This window comes from Prionailurus bengalensis, chromosome C2 (assembly GCF_016509475.1).
Source record: "Prionailurus bengalensis isolate Pbe53 chromosome C2, Fcat_Pben_1.1_paternal_pri, whole genome shotgun sequence".
Lineage (NCBI taxonomy): Eukaryota > Metazoa > Chordata > Mammalia > Carnivora > Felidae > Prionailurus > Prionailurus bengalensis.
Window position 1 is genome coordinate 31,067,501 of NC_057350.1, and position 22,168 is coordinate 31,089,668.

Consider the following 22,168-nt stretch of genomic DNA (forward strand, 5'->3'; position numbering starts at 1 on the left):
AGAGAGTATTGGGATGTACTTGTCACCTGCAAGGCATTTTGAAGTTATTTCTGTTTTTATTCTTGTTTAAAATGATTTTTTTAATTCCCATTGGACTGGAACTAAAGAATCGCTTTTTGACACATTGTGTTTTGTTCTGGGAAAGTCTGTCATTTCATAAATCTATCTCCAATGACTTATGACAATGTTCAGAAATATGAAGAACTATACTTTAAACTTGACAACTGCTATTAATTTTGGAAACTGAACGTTGGATATGCTTTTAGTGGATCACCAGAGACGACACTGATAATGAGGAAATTAGCTTGCTTTTTCTTTGCGTAAACTTTTAAAAATTAATTGTATTATTTTTTAATTTACATCCAAATTAGCATATAGTGCAACAATGATTTCAGGAGTAGATTCCTTAATGCCCCTTACCCATTTAGCCCACGACCCCTCCCACACCCCCTCCAGTAACCCTCTGTTTGTTCTCCATATTTAAGAGTCTCTTAGGTTTTATCCCCCTCCCTGTTTTCATATTATTTTTCTCTTCCCTTATGTTCATCTGCTTTGTCTCTTAAAGTCCTCATATGAGTGAAGTCATATGATATTTGTCTTCCTCTGACTGACTAATTTCACTTAGCATAATACCCTCCAGTTCCATCCATGTAGTTGCAAATGGCAAGATTTCATTCTTTTTGATTGCCAAGTAATACTCCATTGTGTGTATATGTGTGTGTGTGTGTGTGTGTGTGTGTGTGTGTACCACATTTTCTTTATCCATTCATCCATCGATGGACATTTGGGCTCTTTCCATACTTTGGCTATTGTTGGTAGTGCTACTATAAACGTTGGGGTGCAGGTGTCCCTTCAAAACAGCACACCTTAGATAAATACCTAGTAGTGCAATTGCTGGGTTGTAGGGTAGTTTTATTTTTAGTTTTCCAGAGTGGCTGCACCCAGCTTGCATTCCCACCAACAATGCAAAAGAGATCCTCTTTCGCTGTATCCTCGCCAACATCTGTTGTTGCCTGAGTTGTTAATGTTAGCCATTCTGACAGGTGTAAGGTAGTATCTCATTGTGGTTTTGATTTGTATTTGCCTGATGATGAGTGATGTTGGGCATTTTTTCATGTGTCAGTTGGCCATCTGGATGTCTGCTTTAGAGAAGTGTCTATTCATGTCTTTTGCCCATTTCTTCACTGGATTATTTGTTTTTTGGGTGTTGAGTTTGATAATATTTATAGATTTTGGTAATCTTTATAGATTTTGGATACTAACACTTCATCTGATATGTCCATTGCATATATCTTCTCCCATTCTGTCGGTTGCCTTTTAGTTTTGCTGATTGTTTCCTTCACTGTGCAGAAGCTTTTTATTTTAATGAGGTCCCAGTAGTTCATTTTTGCTTTTGTTTCCTTTGCCTCCAGAGACGTGTTGAGTAAGAAGTTGCTGTGGCCAAGATCAAAGAGGTTTTTGCCTTCTTTCTCCTCAAGGATTTTAATGGCTTCCTGTCTTACATTTAGGTCTTTCATCCATTTTGAGTTTATTTATGTGTGTCATGTAAGAAAGTGGTCTAGGTTCATTCCTCTGCATGTCGCTGTCCAGTTTTCCCAGAAGAGACTGTCTTTATGCCATTGGATATTCTTTTCTGCTTTTTAAAGATCAGCTGGCCATACATTTGTGGGTCCATTTCTGGGTTCTCTATTCTGTTCCATTGATCTGAATGTCTGTTCTTGTGCCAGTACCATACTGTCTTGATGATTACAACTTTGTAGTATAGCTTGAGGTCTGGGATTTTGATGCCTCCTGCTTTGGTTTTCTTTTTCAAGATTGCTTTGGCTATTAGGGGTCTTTTCTGGTTCCATACAAATTTTAAGATTATTTGTTCTAGCTCTGTGAAGAATGCTGGTGTTATTTTGATAGACATTGCATTAAATATGTAGATTACTTTAGGTATTATTGACATTTTAACAATATTTGTTCCTCCTACCCAGGAGCACGGAATCTTTTTTCCATTTTTTTGTGTCTTCTTCAATTTCTTTCATAAGCTTTCTATAGTTTTCAGTGTATAGATTTTTCACCTCTTTGGTTAGATTTATTCTTAGGTATTTTATGGGTTTTGGTGCAATTGTAAATGGGATGGATTCCTTGATTTCTTTCAGTTGCTTCATTGTTGTGTATATGAATCTTTGCATAAACTTTTTACATGAATTTGAATTCAGGAGTGATAGATATGCCAACTTTTATTGTAATGTAAGAAAGTACAAATCAGGTACATCATAAATTAAATATTCAAATAATAGAAACTGCATTAATATTAATATTTGTTAGTTGACTACAACACACATTTTTCAACTTTGAAGTTCTCTGCAAAGTACATTAATATTAGTATTTGTTAGTGGACTGAAACGTAAGTTTTTCAACTTTGAAGCTCATAGAGATAGCATAAAGGGTATATAACAAAGTAGAAGTCACAGAAAGGAGAAAAAATCTGGCCTTCAAGTCCCATATAAATTAGGTGAAGAAATATGCACCAAGTATATAAAATTTAGAGAAAATTTAAGGGATAATTCCTATATAAAGCTTTTGAAAGAAAATTAGAAATATATTCAGATTCCAGAGCATGTAAATACTGTAAATTTTAATTTGTAAATTAAATTTAATTTGTAAATTTTTATTTTTAAAATGTAAAGATATCTGTAAAGATTGAGAATCAATCATTACATTACATATAGGATAAAGAAAAAAAAACACTTGGTAGTATGGGTGGAAAGCCCATTTAGAAATCATTATAAACCCCCAAACTGGGAGTTTTGTCCATATGTATAACTCTTATGACCTGCATTTGAATTAAAGAATTGGCAACTCTGCAATTTGCAGTTGGAATAAACACCTTCTGGTCTCTATTTTTGAGATTGTAGGAAAAACTCTTGATTTAGAGGATCCTTGGTGTGGGAGACATTACGGAAAGCAGACAATCACATACTTGCCAATGAAGAAGAGTATTCTCCAGATTTCACTTCCTCGCCTGCAATGTTATCAACGTCTGAAAAGAGTCCTTTAATCCCACTTTCATATTTGCTGGTTACCACAGAATCTAGACAAAGGCCACTTTGATTATCAAATGTCTGCCAGCCCTTCCCGCGGCTTTGACATTTTACTATTCCAGAGTCATTCTTTACATGAGATGCAAAAGTACATCATAGGACACAGTTAGCAAAAAATGTGGAAATATCCATTTATTTGGAAAACTCTTCTGATAAGTTCTGATAAGGGAACTGACAGAAGAAAATAGTCTAAATAGGGATAAATAACTGCTTCCTATACCCATCTGTCTTATTTTCTATTGGAAGCCTTTCTCAAGCTTAAAAATAAAAAAGAACATCTATTTTGGAGATGGGCAACACATTTTTTCCTAGCAGCAACTCAAAACATGATGAGTAATTTGGAAAAGAACTGTCAAATCTACCAGCTGCCTTGCTTGTGAAGTTGAGCCCTGCTCCGTTTTCTATCATGTACACCATATGCTAGATGCTGACTGCCTCCAGTACGGAGACGAAAAGCTGTGTGCATCAGGTGAAACTTGCTTAAAACATCAGAAACAAACTGACAATACACAACTTTATGGAATCGTCTACATATTTCCTTATTTAGTGACTCAAAACGATGTGTTCTTTTGATGGAAGAACACGACTGGCCACAGCAGAGTTTGTAGGTATTTAGAAATATATATGTTTTAGGCAAAATTTGCATGTTATTATTAATTAAAAGAAGCAGCCACTGTTCTAAACAAAAATCTATAGGCACATTGCTTTTTCAATGTTTTCACTGCTTAAACACAAAAATAATTCTATCCTCTTTTTAGAAAAATCTCTTTTGAACTGAAGTGCAGTTTTGTTTTAACATGCTCTAAAGCACATTACTGAGACCACCAAGAGATCCAATAAAAAGTGAGTAATTGAAAAATTCATTCAGGAAAAATTATAAAGTAGACATTACTTACAGAATAAGGCAATTGATATTTTTGATACCACCACCCTCTACCCACCTTGAAATCTGGAAAATGTTATGTGCTGTATATAATTTAACTTAGTATTGGAAATATTCCAGGCTTTCTTTTTTTTAAATCAGAAAACATGTAGGTATTATATATGAACCCTTTCATGTCAAGATCCACTTTTCTGCAAAAGGCATCCTGAGTGTGTCTTGAAAGGAAACCTATACTTTTATTCCCTGCAGACTTTCTTCCTTGGACAAGCTGTTACCCCATGACCCAAGGTAATCATCTCCCTCCTACAAGCACTTAATGTTTCCTGCACCTGGCGCTAATTAGCTACCTTATGCAGAGTCCAATTTAATTTTTATTGAGCATCGCGTTTTCATTGCTCCATATGTTTTGATTAAATAGGAGGTAAAAAAATAATGCATTCTGTTTTGTCTTGTACATTCCAACAGTTTCCATAATGAGAAACGTTTAAAATAAGCTAATGCTAATTATTAAAGTGAAAAGCAAGTGCTAGTTACTTCTCATGGTTGGATGATTTTAGTCACTGACTTGATTCTTCTTCGAGGGCCTTGTGTGTTGGACAATGTCTGTTCATTGCCTCTAAAGAGGATAGGTATAAAATTATCGAGTCATATTTTTTCTCAGAACTTAGCAAAAATGTTGGGTTGCTTTAGTATTGGAATGTTACTATAGTGAAGTCTGAGGCTTGTAGAATATTTTTATCTTTGGCTGAGATTCCATTTTACTATTTGAATACCAGTGTAGTCCTTTCTTCCATAACTTTGCTGGATTATATCTTGGTTCTGGTCACCCTGTAAGTAACATTCTTAGAATACAAGCCCCTCAAATCTGCAGATTCATGCTGTAATTTACTCTATTTGAAGAGTGTTTTCTTCTCTTTTATCTTTTGCTAATTTTTCCCATGAGTTATGTTGGCTTTCTTTATCTTAATTCCATATTTATTCAGTTCAATATAATAATTGATTCAGTTCAGTCATCATTTTTATTTCATATTGTCTGATTTCTTTTTATTTATTTATTTATTTATTTATTTATTTATTTATTTTGAGAAAGAGAGAGAGAGAGAAAGAGCACGAGCAGGGAAGGGGCAGAGAGAAAGGGAGAGAGAGAGAATCCCAAGCAGATTCTGTACTGGCATTACGGGGTTGGGGTTGAAACTCTTGAACCAGAGATCATGACCTGAGCAGAAACCAAGAGTCAGACATTTAACCAACTGAGCCATCCTGGTTCCCCATATTGTCTGATTTCTGAATTCCTATATTGTCCCCCTGTTTCAACTGCAGTTATCATTTTTGTGTTTCCAAATATATTCATTTCTTAATTTTATTTTCTCTTTTGTTCCTTACTAACTTTAAATATAATATTCTTCACCTCCAGTTGCCTTTGAGCTCTTTTATTCCTTTTCAAAGATTTTTTTTTTAATTTGATTCTTTTAAAAAAGAGAGACCCTGTTGTATGAAATTTCATTTAGTCTGTGGACAACTAGTATAAAGTATTTCTGTGTTTCTTTGGGTAATTTTTTGACGATAGAGATTCTTTTTCTTTCTTTTATTAATTGAATATGTTTTTTTTCTGTCAATAGTTACACATTTAGTTACTGTATAGTTTGTTTTATTTTGTTCTATATAGACCCTGTTTTAGGCCCTACCTGATTATTAATCATTTAGTTAACTGCTGAAGATTAGAGTTTGCATGTTTGGAGAAGAGAAAGTGGGAAGTACCAGGGTCATTCAGTAATCTGTACTAGGCCTGATGTCTTGAATATTTTATCAAAAAAGAAGTTGTTTCTTCTTGGTATGCTGATGTTCCTGGTGGTACACAGCAAATCTCTTTTAAGTTATAAGCTCTCTGTATTCCATGTGAAATTTTCTCTTCATTTTTCTTCATAATTACTGCTTCATAATAAAAAATGATTTAAAAAAAAATTTTTTTTTCAACGTTTATTTATTTTTTGGGACAGAGAGAGACAGAGCATGAACGGAGGAGGGGCAGAGAGAGAGGGAGACACAGAATCTGAAACAGGCTCCAGGCTCTGAGCCATCAGCCCAGAGCCTGACGCGGGGCTCGAACTCATGGACCGCGAGATCGTGACCTGGCTGAAGTCGGACACTTAACCGACTGCGCCACCCAGGCGCCCCTAAAAAATGATTTTTATGTGTATTAGTTTTCCACTACTCCATGAAAAATTACCACAAATTGAGCAACTTCATTAGCACCCATTTATTAGGCTACAGTTCCTAGGTCAGGAGTTGAAACAGGCTCATCTAAGTCTTTAGCTTAGCATCTCACAGGCCATAAACAGGGTTTTGACCAGGCTGAGGTCTTCTCTGGAAACTCTCTTGAAGAATCCAGTTCAAAAATTTATTCAGGTTGGTGGGCAGAATTAAGTTCTTTGCATCTGTAGAATTAAAGTCCCCATGCTCTTGTTGACTGCCAGCAACAGATTGCTCACAGTTCAATTGCTAGCCTTTGCACATGACCCCCACAACCTTCAAAGTCAGCAATGATCTGTTGACTCTTTCGTATGATTTGCTCTATATCTCTCTGACTCCCCATTCTGTTAGCAGGTAGAGAAAATTTCCTGATGGAAACCTCTCGTGTAATTAGGTTAGACCCATGGTCATTATTCTCTCTATCTTAAGGTCAACTGAGTAGTAACCTTAATTACATTTACATAATTCCTTTTGTCGTGTAACATAACATAATCATGGGAGTTTCTCCAGTAAGTGAAGTTCATGGAGGCCACCCTACAATTTGGCCATTAACAGTATGCTTGGCTTTTCCTTTCCTTTGGTACCTTCTCCTCAACTTCTGAATTGTAACTGGTTGTCTACAAAGTCACATCTCCTATTTCCCAAGTCTCCTTCTTGATTCTAAATTTTCTTCTTCTCATCTAAGATCCATGGGATGGACTTTGACACCATTGACGTAGTTTTTGTGAAATTGGTATTGATAGGCTGTGGATGGAGGCTAGTTGGTATTTATCAAACTTCCTCATTTTCTCCAGACTTGACTGTGTTTGGTAAGGGTAGTTCACCATTTGTGGTTTGGGGCCATGGTAGTTTTTCTACATTATTAGTTTCTCTTGTAGTAAATAGAGGAAAGTGGAACAATGAACCTTTACTCTATTATCTTAACCCGAGTATCAAAAAAAACTTAAATACTCATTAATGTTGGAGTTTTTCCAAATAAGAATAAAATAAACACTAAATGTATTAACTTAGCAGTTAAAATTAAAGTACTATAAATACAAAACATCAAAATAAGATAATACTTTGGACTGAAATAGCGTTAGGAAATAAGTATTAAGAGATTTCCCTGTCTATTGCCAGAAAAAAATAGCATGAACATTTTAGTCTCACCTTATAAGAAAGTCAAAATTTTCACTTATATAAGTAATAGTAACTTATAGACAGAGAGAGATATCATGATACATATATGTGTGTATATGTGTACCTTAAAACAGATATTATGATATGCATTACACCTAAAAATTATATGCATGACATTTGAATTATGACTCTACTTATTTAAACATATTAAATGTCACTCAAGGGAATAGTACATAATTAGATGCATTAAAAATATATAAGCTACCAAGTTAAATTACATTTTGAGTTAAAATATATCTGAATGGCTTTTAAAATCTCTCTTATGGCAAGCATTGCTTTCCAGATTTATTAGGGATATTATTTTCATCTGTCCTACAAAACTATTAGCTCTTTGCTAGTAAATACATTGTTGTATTTATCTTTCTGCTGCCTCTAGGTCTAGCATAACACTTACATGTGGTAGAGGCACGCCAAATGTTGGTGCAGTTAATTGATACACACATATGCATACATAGGTAATATTTGCCTAGAAAATGTTTATGCAAGCAGCTTTAAATAGTGCTATAAAAAGATTAAGCAACATTAATGGTAACAGGCCAATCACATAGTCCCCATTCTGCTGGTAGGAGATAAAATACAACAAAAAGAAGGCACTAATGAGTTAGGATGGTGCCTTACTAAGCGTGTAATTAATGTTATTAAGAAACATTGTGGTTGCATATTAAAATTCCGTTAACTAAGCAGCCCTTCAGCATCAGTACATTTGTTTCTTGGTTCCAAGTCCTTTTTTCCTTTTTTTTTTCTTTTTCTTTTTCTTTTTCTTTTCTTTTTCTTTTTTTTTTTTCTGATTGGCATCTTCATGCAATCTTTTTCTAAAAAAAAATGAGATAATGGGATGTGATCAGCCTTCATGGTTTAGCTCAAGTGCTGACATGACAGTTCTGGCAAGTTGACAGTTTAAGTGAGTGAAAATGGATGTCTTGTCTCACCATTTACTTGAAGAATCCCCTTCTCACCCCCATATTTATGGCCCCTTCTGTCTGCAGTGTGAAAAGTCTAGTTTTCCCAGGTTAGGATCTAGATAAGTGTTTTTCATTACTCGTTAAACTATTCTCTCTGTGTTGGTAAAAAATGAGATATAAAATAGAATGTAAATATTGCCTTATTTGATAATTCATTAGCTTTTAAGTTAAAAGTTTTTTTTTTTGAGAATGTGAAATCCTTTAGAGAAAACAAAATTTTATTTTGTTCTCAGTATTTTAGTCAATCAGGAAAGCAAGTACAGAAGTAAAACTACTATTGGTAATGGACAGAATAATATAGTAACATGTGCTCGACAATTAAAAATTTGTTTAAAATTTTGACAGATTTTTGTAAGTATTCTTAATTTATAATTTTTGTAGAATTTGGGAGGTCTATGAAATTTGCATGTTGAATCTCAGAATTATTTACTGTAGTTACATGATTTCCTGTACTTAACCTAAAATCAGAATGAAACCTATTTTGGTAATCTGGAATATAATAAAGTTTAAAATTATCTTTGAGCCTGTCCAAATTATTACTTTTGGAATTAACTATTACATTTATTGCAATGCAGAAATATTTAATACCATTAGAGGATTAAATTGGACTTGCTAAAATCAATGAAAATTATTTACATGGAAAAAATTCATGGTTCTAGCAACATAATCCTTTACTTCAACAAACAGACTGATTTGTCAAAGGTTGTCATGTAGGTTGGTCAGGGTAATAATTGTTGCAGTCTGAGAAACATATCTGTAATATAATGCATGCCTTTTTCCCTCTGTGAAGCACAACTTCCCACTTTCCCTTCCTTATCTACTTTATTTCCAAGGGACAATTCAACCTGTCTCTCTCTCTCCCTCATTCTTTCTCTCTCTCCTCCTGTCTTCATGCATTCCCCAGTTGTTGGAGACAGACTGAGTCAAGTTATTGTCATAATGGTAGGACATCCTGTATTACAACCCTCATTCATGTTCCTCATGTTGCATCAGACTTGATTGTTTCCATGTGAGTTTCCATGGTACCAGTGAGTTCCAGAGGACAGAGATCTTAGAACCTTCAGCTCCTAGCACAAAATAAAACCAAAAAATGTTTGTTTAAAATAATTGAATAGTATTATGAGTTGAAAGTGCCAACCAATATCTGAATTCATTTCTAGCATAATTTTATCACCATAGTGTTTTCAAATGGTGTGACGTCTTAAAAAAAATTAGGACCAAGTCCAAAATAGCTATGTTTATATAGTTGTTTATCATAACACTGTTTTTCTGTGCTTGCCCATAAAATCCAAATGTCAAGATATTTTGAACCAAATGAATTTACTCTTTTCAAAGGCATTCTAGACACTCTCTATAATCATAGAATTATTTCATTTTGATATTATTTTTCCTTTTCAGGGAGAAGTATATTATGTGACTATAATTTTTTCAAAAAATGATTTTTAACCACTATTACCAAACATGCATACTTTTGTGTGGGTGTCACACTTACTACTAAAAGTTGGTACTTTCCACCCTCTTTGGAATTGCTTCCTACACATATATAGAAGGCCTCTTACATGATTTTATAGTCACACTATATAATTCATTTGACTAACTCAATGGCCTCATTTGATCATCAGATTTCGAATGGCCATGAGTTACTTTTAGAGTTCTAGCTATTTTTGAATCCTCAAAAAGTAGTCTTCCCATTATCAATAAATTAAAGAATATTGCAAAATCTAAAGACTAATAAAAGCACTTCAAAAATGTAAAGAGTAATAGCTTCATGATCGCTACATGTCTTTATTCATACAGGATTGAATGCAATGTGTGTATGTGAGACCTTTCATAGGTAGAGAGTAGAATGCAAAGTCTGAATAGGTGAAGAACATAAGAATTGTGATTTCCTGTAGTCATTCTATTGCGTGTGGACATTTACATTTCTTTTCATGTTTCTGAAAGCAGCATGCCATTTAGTACTTTTACCTTTTCATTTAGACAGTAAAGAAGTATATCTATATATGTAGATGATCAATAGATGATTGATAGATATTAGATTTTTGAAATGCACATATATGGATAGACAATTATTAGATTATTAGATTTTTGTTAAAATAAAAGGTATAGATACTGGCATTTTAGCATGGAATAAGAATTTTTAACATTAGCCAGAAGTAAGATACTAAGAAAGAAGATATAGCACTCTTCTAGAAGAGTTATTGCCATGGATTCAGCAAGAAAGAGATTAACTGGAAAGGTAGGTAATTTAGCAAGTTGATCACTTGTATTCCTTGAGAATAATGACAAATGGATAAAATGTGATTAAACAAACTTTATAAATGTAATATCCCTAAATTATGTTTTCCATTATAAATGCATTGCTTCCTCTGAGATGAATTATGTGTTAATAAGCTTCAAATCAAATATTTTTTGACATTATGCATTTCCAATAATACTAACAGAAATTCTTTTGAAGTCAAATGAAGTGTTAAATAGTAAAAATTAAACAGAATTAAATAGGTTGAAGAAACAATCATTTATCAATTAGAAGTCAGTCTGTTCTGGTGATAAACTAAGTAAATATTCATCTCTTATTCCTGCTCCATATTGCATTTTAATGAAATGACTTTTCACTCTTTATTGTTGGGGACGTAAGCCTATTAACTAATATTTTGCAACAACATCTAGAATTGGTTGTTACACGACTCCTCTGTTTTTCTGCATTGCCTTTATCACTCTCACATGGTGGCTACTCATTGATAGTCTTTGTGTCATAAATTTCCAGTGTGCAATGGGGGGCCTTCTCTACAGAGGGGCATATCAGAATCAGTTGGGAGATTTTCTTCAAACAATGTATTTTCTTTGGCATGCCTCCACCCAAATTACTACAATAGTGAGTCACTGTCACTGGTGGGAGTGTGTCATATCCTTCTGGTATGATAAGATGGAAAAAAATATTGAGTATTTGCTTGAGATCAAGAACTCTCTTTCTTTTTCCTTTTTTTTTTTTCAAGACACTCATTTAGTGTTCCCTATTTGAGGCTTTTCCAGGCCAAATAAAGATACCATTTCAACACAAAATGATACCTCTCCCCTATTCCAGGAAGACACCTAGGCAGGGGGAAAATAGAGAAAAAAAGCCATGCAAGCAAGAGCAGGTACTTTAAAGTGGAAAGAACACAAGAAAAGTACAACGTAGAGTGTGTTCAGGTTAATCACTGTTAACAAAATGGATCAAAGGATAATAGATAACAAGATGGGTGAACAACAAGAACAAGAAAATACATGTGGGAGTGATTGAAAGGAGGCTGTTCTGCTGAAATATTGGAGTTGGTTTGGGATGAGAGTCAGGATGGTAAAATTTGGGGCCAGTTAATGGAAGCCAGAATGCTGCACTGAGGAGAATAATTTGTAAGCATTGCAAGGGCAAGCTATAGAAAAAAACACTGTAGGTTTTTGAATAAAGAATGACGTGAAATAAGTATACTTAAGAAAGGTTGTACTTTTAAGTAGTACAGAAAGAGTAAGATCATAGGTTTTCTGCTACTTTAACAAAGCAAATATTTAGGAAAAACATGTTATGATTTTAACATCATTATGCCATATTGGAAACCATAGCGTATAATTCTTACCTTTCTGTTTGGTACTAGAGATGACAAATTTTAGCCAGATCATGGTTTGAAGTCAGATAAATTAATCTAAAGGCTCATTGTTTAAGAGTTCCAACAATGGTGTTAGATGCACCGTAAGTCAAACCTGTTCTCCAATTTAGTGCTTTAATCTTGAAAACCCTGTGTTCCCTTTATAGGATCTAGTTTGTGATCTTCATATCATAATGGTAGTAGTTAAGACATAGGGTTCTTTGAATATTAAGTGAGACAAGGCCTGCAAATGGTTTGGCATACTCCCTGACATTTAATAAGCAGTCAATTAATGTTAATTATTGTTGTATTCAGCAATTTATGACTCAACAAATATTTAACACAAGCATATGACAAATGAGTGTGTTTTTCAAACATGCTTATAGAATATTTTAGAATTTAACAAGCAAAAAAATATTAAATAGCCAAAAAACATGTTCTACTTCTTTAAGATACATATTTCAAAATGTTTATTGTTACAGAATAAGAAGCTTATTCAGTCAAGCAAAAATTACACCCAAAGAAAGATCTGCTGAGTGTGCCTGTAACTATCCTGTCACATATTAATGTATGCAACGGCTGCATGACTATCTCCATGTTCATGCCTGCCATAGAAAGTCATATTTTCCTGTAAAAACAACTCGGAACATGATGTGATTAACCTTTGGTTCCCTCATCCCCTCATCCCCAAGCCCACCTCATGCATGGCCTATGCTTCCTACTCATGTTCAGCCATCTGATTTCCATAACACCCACTCACTTCCACCAGCGGGGCATTAGCATAACAGAGCTGTAGCGTGACTTTGATTGAAGCCAGCTTGGGCTGAATGCAGTATCAAAGCATAATTTAGCAGAAATCAAATCTAATTTACTGTGCATTGTATTTAAATTCTCAAAAATGCAGTTTCAAGTGAACAATACCAGACCTCTAATCTTAATTGACCTTTTTATATGTGGGTATACTTCTCTGGAAAGCACACAACACGTTCTTCCTCTAAAGCTATTGTTTTTAACTTGTGAGTATCAATTGAACACTGAATTGTACCACTGTTTTCTTCATCTCACTTCTTGTTACAGCTGTAACAATAAGGTATAATCATTTAACAGATTAAGCAACTCTGTTATTACATCGCAGCCACAAAAGATTTGTCTACTGCTTTTGGATTTTAGAGAGGATATAAATATGTATTTTATAGTCTTCTGTCTTAGAAATATGTAAGAGAATTGCCATTTCTGTAAGTAGCATATTCTTCTGGAGTTTATAACTCAACCTCTTTAATTCACATTGGGTTTAAATGTGTGTTTTGAATTGTCATCCTGAGGACCCAATCATGTTTTTTTTATGTATAATGAGAGCATCATAGAAAATCCATTTTATGTATAGCACACTTTTTGCTACCGTGCCGTATTGATAAAATGCCACCTCTCTGTCTACTCCCTCCCATTGGTACCTTCAGCCAAGCACTGCCTTTTCAAACCATTTTCACTGCCACCTGGCAGAAATACTGAAAATGTGAAATGTTAGCAGAAGAATTATTGATGCAGTTTTTCATTTTAAAACCTCAAAAATAAATTCCTTCAGCTGATATCCCTTCACAGAAGATTGCAATATAGATCTTGAGCAGACAGAGTCCACAGAAGTAAAAGTGATTGATGCAATTTGTTTGGTGGTCCAAATGAAAGTGACAATAGGAAAGGATGTACATTTTCAGAGACTTAAATACTTTTGAATTTTTTTGCTTGGCTTTGATATGTTTATTTTTGTTTGTTTAATTTTAGAAATGATAAAGGTGAGTCCCATTCCAGTGTGGCTTAAGTTCTGGTGATAAGAAACTATTTGGTACATTAGAAGTGGAGTATATTTATAATAATTTGGAATAAAAATACAATATAAATAAACATCATGTGAAAGAGTACTTCACAGCATGAACAACACAAATGCTGAGAGTATTTTGTTTGAGGTCTTTCAAAAAGTTCAGTATTGGGTAAAAATTCAAAAAAAAATGGATTCCGTGCCTTCTTAGGTTCTATCATTATTAGCAAATATTTCATTGTAATATTGCAGAATTTCTTTGTCCTTTAAGAGTTCTGATGAAATGTTCTCTTTAGTTGCTACCATTACTAATGGTCCTCTACTGGATTTTCTGCCCGGTTTGCTAAGATTTTCTAGCCTCACATCTGTCCTTTCTCTTTTACAAAGAACATTCTATCTAAAACACAAATTTTATTACATCTTTCTTGCATCAACATTTTTGAACAGGTATCCATAGCTTTCAGGGCAAAATTTAAGCTATTTTAGCACAAATTATCTGTCCCTCTAACACTTTTGAATCTCCATTTTTTTATTCTTAAGGTCATTTACCCTCCACTAACACATCCAGCCCCTCGTGTCTCTACCTTATGTCTGCTTCTGTCTGTTCCAAGTGATCTGCTTCTCTTCATCCAGTGAACTCTTACTTGTGCTTCAAAACACAACTCAACCATAGCCCTTTCCGGCATCTTCCTCTTCCATGTTCATCACCTGGTCTGTTTGCTGCTTTTCCAAGCTTTCTCACCCAATGCCCACTGCTATTTGTATTATTATACAAATCATACTCTTCTGTATTTGTGTTTATTTACTTATTTACTTGGGAGTTTCTGCTGATTTTTTTATTTGGCTTTCCGTCCTCTGTACCAAACAGAATGTCTCATAATTTGTAGTCAATCAATGCATTTTGAATGAATAAATGAATGAATCCTATCTTTTCAGGAAAGTGGAGAGATTGATGTGGTCACTTGCTAGTCCTTTTGGGGGATATCTTTTAGCAGCTGGTTAAAATTATAGGATCTAGACTCCAAAAGCATTTTGCAAAATCACTCATCTACTAACAAGTTCTTAAAAGCTTAAAAATTTAAGGAAATCTGTAGTTATAATTAAAGTATAGATGTTAATTTTACTGAAATAGATGGATAGATATAGAGTAGGCATAATATGCTGAAAACTATAAAATATATTTTCATTTTGTAATTTGGTGTTTCATTTGATGATTTCAATCATGTGTATTCTCGGTTATTTCATTTTAAAAATTAATTATATAAGGAAGAAGCTTCATAGCACATATGGAGCTGTAAGATTTTACCAACTAGTTATGTGAGCCAAAGCAATACAAATGAACAAATAAGCTGAATATGTGACTTCTATCATACTGTTAAATGATTTTTACTAAATCTACTTTTTATTTAATGAGATACAAGCTAAGTTACTCAATACGTCTGGCTTAGTTAGTGTCCATATTGGCACTAAACTTGTCTTTCATAGGATTACTAAGAAGTGGGAACTATATTTGATCATTAAATTTTACTTAATACACATTACTTTCTTGGATATTACAGACGATAGAGACCAATCTTAAGTCTTGTTTGGTGTAAATAATCTGGTAGTTTCACCTCTTCCCTGAAAAATGGACATTGCAATGTTTTAAGAGTTGTCCCTGAAGTAATTTTGTAACATTGATTTAATCTATCATTCCTATTAGAAAACATGGAACAAAAATCAATGTATCTGCTGATTCAGTGAAATTGTGTAGAAATAACAAGAAGATTGTAAGAGGCAAGTAATCTCCTGAAAATGCAAGGCAACATAAACCACATTCTCTTCAAATAGATCCATAAATCTGGGTTCTCCATCCCGTTAGACTGAGTCTTCTGTTATCTATAGTTATAGAAGAAAATTTCACTTAGTAGATTTATTCCCGCTCTCCCTGGGGTATGTGTTGAATGTGTCGAGTTGGGAGGCAGTCTAATAGAACACCAAAAAATAAGTCACTACAAATCTCAGTGAATTAAAAAAAAAAATGCGGCTGCTGTTTCTATACTAGCATTCTTGTAAGAATGAGTAATTTGTTATATGTGTGAGGTTACCCTACATTTACTCTGTTCTTGGACCTGCTCTTGTGTACTCCTGAAGGGCTGAAAGAATTTTGGGTAAAGACCTTTATTGAGTGTCATTTTTTTGTTCTAATTGTTTTTAGAGTTCACATTTTAGGATGGTTGCCATGTAGAGCAGGTTTTAAAAATTAACGTTGATTTTAAAGTTTTTTTTCTTGGTCTTAAGTTTTTTCAGCATCAGCAATGATTTAAAGTGTAAACAGATGATGAGAAAAGTCATGGAATGAATACGCTGTTTTTTCTTCAACAGGAGTGGGCTTTGATATGTAGAAGATGTCATTGTGAAAACTTCCAGTTATACTGTCTCCTGTCTTTCACTTTCTTCTTTCTTTTTACAGTTAACTCCCAACTTAAACCTGAACTTCCTTAGGATTTTTACCCCCATCATTTTTTTCTCTTTTCTAATGGAGCTACTCATGTGTAGGTCTCATTATCTCTGCCTATGTCATTTCCCTCATCTTCCAACCAGACTTCCTACTTTGTTGACTGATGTGCCTCCCTCACAATCCATATCTTATTCCTGAGAGGGTTAAAATTTCCAATGATTTTGCTTTGCATCGAGCATTCCTTAGCATAGAAAGAGCCTGAAGAAAATCCCCACTTGGGCTTCTCAAAGACTTTCTTAGGCTGCATCCAAATCCATCTTTTTTAGCCAATGATGTTTACAAAACCTGGACCCTTCATTTCTGCCAGATTACACAGTGTACACGAGATGTGTTCTTGCTTCTTGCACTTTGTTCAGTAAATTCCTTGCTTGGAATGTGTTCATTTCACCACTTACCTAAATGCTGCCCTTTCCTTAATGCCCCCGTGATGTGCACTTTCTGCAAAAACCTTTTCGTAGTTGCCATAACAGAATGGGATACCTCTGTGCTGTGCTCTGAAAGCACATCAATCATTGAACTTAGCATGGTTTTAGATCATTGTTTTACCTTCCTTTTGCTGTTGTCATCATGTTTTGTGTTTCCCCTTAGGTTGTGAGTTCCTTGAAAGCTGCAAGATAGATACTTTTTATCTCTGTATCTTTAGTGTCCTGTAGGGGAACATAGTAATTGTCTGACTAATGCTTGTTTGTCTAAATGAAATGAATTAAGTAGAAGCAACGACTTTCATACATGACATTATATCATTAGTTATATTTGTATTTAATTCCCAGCTCTTCAATCCTTTGATGTCTTCAACACATTAACTCTTCAATTCTAGATTATAAACACTTTGAGGATAGGAATTATCTTTTAAGCTTTCTGGTATCTCTGCACATAGAACAACGTCTTACAAATAATATAGGAATGGCCAATATTTGTGAATAGACTAATTTCAGAAGACATACTTGTATAACGAAGTGATTTTTTTTTACCTTTATCTATGCAAAACACAAAACCAAATTGGGAAACCATGTTTTTTCTTAAAAACATTAGAACATCATTAAAAATCTATTTTCCTATGCAAATATATGAGCTACAGGATTAATAATATACGGCATTTAGAAAATGTCTATTGATAAATTTACTTTTCTTTTCCTTATATTTTATAGAGTGCTCTTCTCCTTTCCCCATCATGTTTTGGAAAATGCTTCACAAAACAAAAAAAAAAAAAATTAAAAACTGTAGCTTCTGTCTGGCACTGAGCCATCCACGTAGTGCCAGATTTTCTCTGATATCTTTTTCTTTGTCAATGGTTGATATTTATATACTTTCTTTCCTTTTAAATTATAGCTCCTCCACAGTTTGTGGTTAGGCCAAGAGATCAGATTGTTGCTCAAGGTCGAACAGTGACATTTCCCTGTGAAACTAAAGGAAACCCCCAGCCAGCTGTTTTTTGGCAAAAAGAAGGCAGCCAGGTGAGTGTGAACTTTGACTGCTCTTCTGAACCCCTCCTATCTCTGGTGCTCCTCACTTTGTCTGGCTTTTCTTGCTATCATTGATGTATTTATTTTATTTCTAAGGAGATAACATGCTCAAATATAATGTTCTTTATTGTCTAGTGTGAGTTGTCCAAAATTTTGTCTCTTAAAAAGAATAGGTACAACTCTGTGTTCTAAATTATCTGAAAAAGTCTAATCTGTAGCTACTTAAAATCTCTGAACAGAAAAATAATTTTACTTCTTTGCAGTGAGTGGAATTGGGATTATTAAATGAGTTTGTATATAAAAAGTGCTTAGACTATCCCAGGCACATGTAAAACGGCCAAACAATATTTCCTTTATCAGTCCACCTAGAAACCAGTTTCAATCCCCTTTGATGGACAGATAGTATAAATACCTTTTCTTTACCGGTAACTTAAGGATACTTCCATTTAAGAGTGGGAGAACCCATCTCTTCTGGGTTCCTTCATAGTGGGGTATATAACACATTATATACCAGAAGGAGCCAACACTTGTCTGCTCTTTGCCGTGCCCTGGTTTGTCCACTCATGGCTATCTCTGGGTGGCATGGCAGGAGGCATACAGTTCTCAGAAAGAGATTTCAGCCCCTGTTATTCTTAGTCCAAATTCTGGAAGAATTTCCTGGGGAATGATGAAAACCATGATTAAGAGTCTGAGGAAATCTAAAAATGGTAGATTTTTAGGCTATGTTAAAAAAAAAACCTGTTGGTCAGAATTTATGTATGGTTATCTGAGTAGAGAAGCATCAGGATGTTTGACTTCATCATCATCTTTAAATGTCATCGATTCCTATACATTCCTGTACTACCCAGAATTAGCAGTTTTAGCAACTCAGTATAAGATAGACAAACTGTTTTTCTCCCTTTCCTCAAGCTCCTTGTTTGATTCACTTCCCTTATGATTTATGGGATGTAAAGGCAGTGATGGAAAGATGAGATGAAGTGCTGTCCATTGCTTTATCCCACATCAAAACTGTTCCAGGCCTGAGGTGCCTGGGTAGCTCGGCCGGTTGATGGTCTGGCCCTTGATTTGGGCTCAGTTCATGATCTCACAGTTCATGTGTTCAAGCCCCACGTCAGGTTTCTCACTGACACAGCCTGCTTAGAATTCTCTTTCTCCCTCTCTCTCTGCCCCCCACCAAATAAATAAATAGACTTAAAAAAAAGAACTATTCCAGGCTTTAATATTCATTTTTTTTAATTACTTAGTGACGGAATAGATTTCTACTCACAAAACTTCTTGATTCTTCACTTAAAATTTGCTTTTTGATGAAAACATCCTGAACTCTAAAGTGAGTATAAAGCAACATGAAAGAGTTATAACACATGTGTGTGCACATGTGCACACACAAACACCTTGAAAAAGGAAAGAATTCAAAAGCCATTTTCCCTCCTTATGAGTGTGCGACCTTTATAGCACTATTTAACCTCACTGAAGCTTCTTTTCTTAATCTAAAGTGTGAGAATAATACATTTTACTTTGCATAAGTTATGAGGATTACATGATTAATTTGGTTTCTACGTGAAACTGCTTTGCATATTATGAAGGCCTGACAAGATGTTAGAAATGAGGAGAATGTGAAGTGCCTCCCCTGTATCCTGGCTGAAGTGGCAAGTTCATACTTCTGCTCAGGCCAGGGATGCCAGGACCTGAACTCCCCCACTGCCCGGACACTACTGCCCCTCACCAAGCCCCAGACTCACACAGTGTTCGAGAAACCTAGGATGGGTGAACCCTACAGAGCCTTGGTAGCTCTACAAGATCCTTTCTCTTTCCTGTAGCTCCCTCCCTTCACCCACCCTGGGGGGCTATGGGATCCATAAAAGTTACTCCTTTAAGCCACTGATAGCAAACATAATGATATGAATATGTTATTTATTTATCAATTTTATAAATATAATGATGTACAGAAACTTGATTGTTGCAAATTTACACTTTAAATCCATGTATTGAGTCAAATACCATTATTATATATGTTGTTATTATATAGATACAGCTATATCATGTGTAAATATCATGCCCTAAAATAGCTCTAGGTTGATACAAGATATTGCATCATAATGTTTTGGTCAAAACAGAACATGTTTTGGTCCTGTGGCCCAATAAACATGATATTTAAATATGCTACATTCTGCTTTAATGTTTTTTAAAGTAATCAAATAGCATTAAGGTACTTCTTTTTCTGTTATTTGACAAAGTGGCATGTAATCCCAGAGACATTAATCTCTGGAAAAAAATTCCAGTTAGATAATTTGATTTGACTATGTTCGTAGGTTTGGTTTTCTTATCTTCATCTATCTCCCTTGCATCAGAGAGAGAAAGAGAGAGAGAGAGACTGTAAATGAGAATAAAAGTGAATTGCTTGAGCAAATTGTAAAGTTTCACATTATGAATTGGAATATTAGGAAAAATAAATTGGTCTTACTGTCTCCAGTATCCAATTTTTACAGTGATCTATGACTCTCCATCAGTAGAGAGAGTTAAGAGCCTGGACTTAATGGTCCATATTCCTCAATATGTGCTGATAATGCCTATTAGCACTAATAGGATACCCAGCCACTTCAGGGCAAGAGGAGTTCTGTAGAATTCCTGGGTTTTGCTTGCAATCCATTTTCTTGTGCCTATGTCACACAAGCAGCAAATAAAGATGATGGGTTAACCTCAATCATATGCCATTTTCCATGTCAACGGATCATTTAGAAGGTGGACTGATATTACGTTGTAGAGGAAGAGATCCCAGAGAGAATTAAGCCTATCTGATGTATTAGTACTATGTAAATTAGTATTCTAATGGCTAATTGCAGGAAAGTGCATACTTTGAGTTATTGTATCATTTGCAAGTAGCTTTAAAATTTAGACCCTTCTTTTTTAGGTGGTTTATTTCAGTAATATATTTGGATTCCACAAGAGAATTAGCTTGTTCTCAAATTGTTTCATATGCATGAAAATGTCGAGCCTTATATAGTAATACAAGTTTTATAGGAGGGCAATAGCATTTTGAAATTATATTCCTGACATGCTTGCAAACATCAGTTCTTTTAGAAAGGGCTTAATAACATGGTAATGTTTATGTAAAGTGGGCTTATAGTGTCACACTCAAATCTAATAAAGTGGACATCCATCATGTTGCAATAAAGAGAAGAGCTTCTAATTAAAGTAGGACATCATTCGTAGGATTAAAGTCATTTAGCGTAATTGAAAAGTGTTAATACCCTATTTTATCCTCTTCCATTGGTATTACTTCAAGGGTAAAAACATTTTAAGGTGAAAATGTGTCTTAGGCCTTTAATTGAATGTTATTACCTCCTGATTGTAACGTATTGAAACTGTTTAATTACAAACCTGGAAAATTAATTACTATGTCGAGAAACAGATCCCAGAGGGTTATAATGTGCTTTTTTGTAAGTAAATACAACATAAAAATTGATATGTTCTTATTTATAATCCAACCTGGAAACATATCTCAATATGATTTGTTATACCCAAATGTTTTTACCTAATTGAACAACAGTAAAGCAACATGGGTCATCCAAGTTAACATTACTGTTCTCATAGAGGGACTTTCAAAGTTTTATGATTAAGCTGCTTGTGTTTAAGGTGAGATGTATAATAAAGTAATTTTTCATAAAAAGTCCATATTATGAAATTCTTTAAGGGCACATGCACACTTCAGAAGCATTATGCATCTCCTTTTTATTTTCAATGATTTGCTTAATCTTGCATATATGGTATTGTTTAAACCTACTTCCTTTCAAAGCTGTTACTTGGGGCACCTGGGTGGCTCAGTCAGTTAAGCGTCCAACTCTTGATTTTGGCTTAGGTCATGATCTCATATTTGGTGGGATCGAGCCCCACATCATGCTCTGTGCTAAGAGTGCAGAGCCTGCTTGGGATTCTCTTCCTCCCTTTTTCTTTACCCCACCCCCTCTCTCAAAATAAATATTTAAAAAAAACCTGTTACAATCTGCAGAAATCTTATAGCAGGAGAAGATTTGGCTGTCTCTCTCTGTCAGTCTCAGCCACACCCTTTTGAATACCTTTATGAGAAATTCAGATAATTACATTAAGTATTCAAAATGACAAGTGGAAATCGATTTTGCATTCCTTAGTAATATGCAGTTCATAATTCACATGCATAGTTAAGTTACATTCCACATTATCACAATGTCTGATGAGAGTCATTATTATGCCCATTTTACAGATGAGTAAATCATGTTTCAAAGATATTGAGTAACTAGCAGTAAGTCAGGGAGAGAGTAAATGGTTAAGATAAAGATCCAGGTATTTTAAAGGATTATTCCTTCAGAATAGAGCATGTTGACTTCTTAGAGCATATTATTTTTGCATGATTTGGAAAAAGTTCCCAG

At 34.5% G+C, this 22,168-nt stretch overlaps 1 protein-coding gene across 19 annotated transcripts in view; it reads left to right on the forward strand.

Moving 5' to 3' along the window:
• ROBO2 (roundabout guidance receptor 2) overlaps window positions 1-22,168 on the forward strand; it is a 1,723,333-nt gene that overhangs the window by 1,585,460 nt on the left and 115,705 nt on the right. For all 19 annotated transcript variants that reach the window (XM_043593855.1, XM_043593853.1, XM_043593859.1 and 16 more), the window contains one exon: window positions 17,632-17,756. In XM_043593855.1, the coding sequence (XP_043449790.1) occupies window positions 17,632-17,756 (125 nt within the window). The remainder of the gene's footprint in view (window positions 1-17,631; window positions 17,757-22,168) is intronic.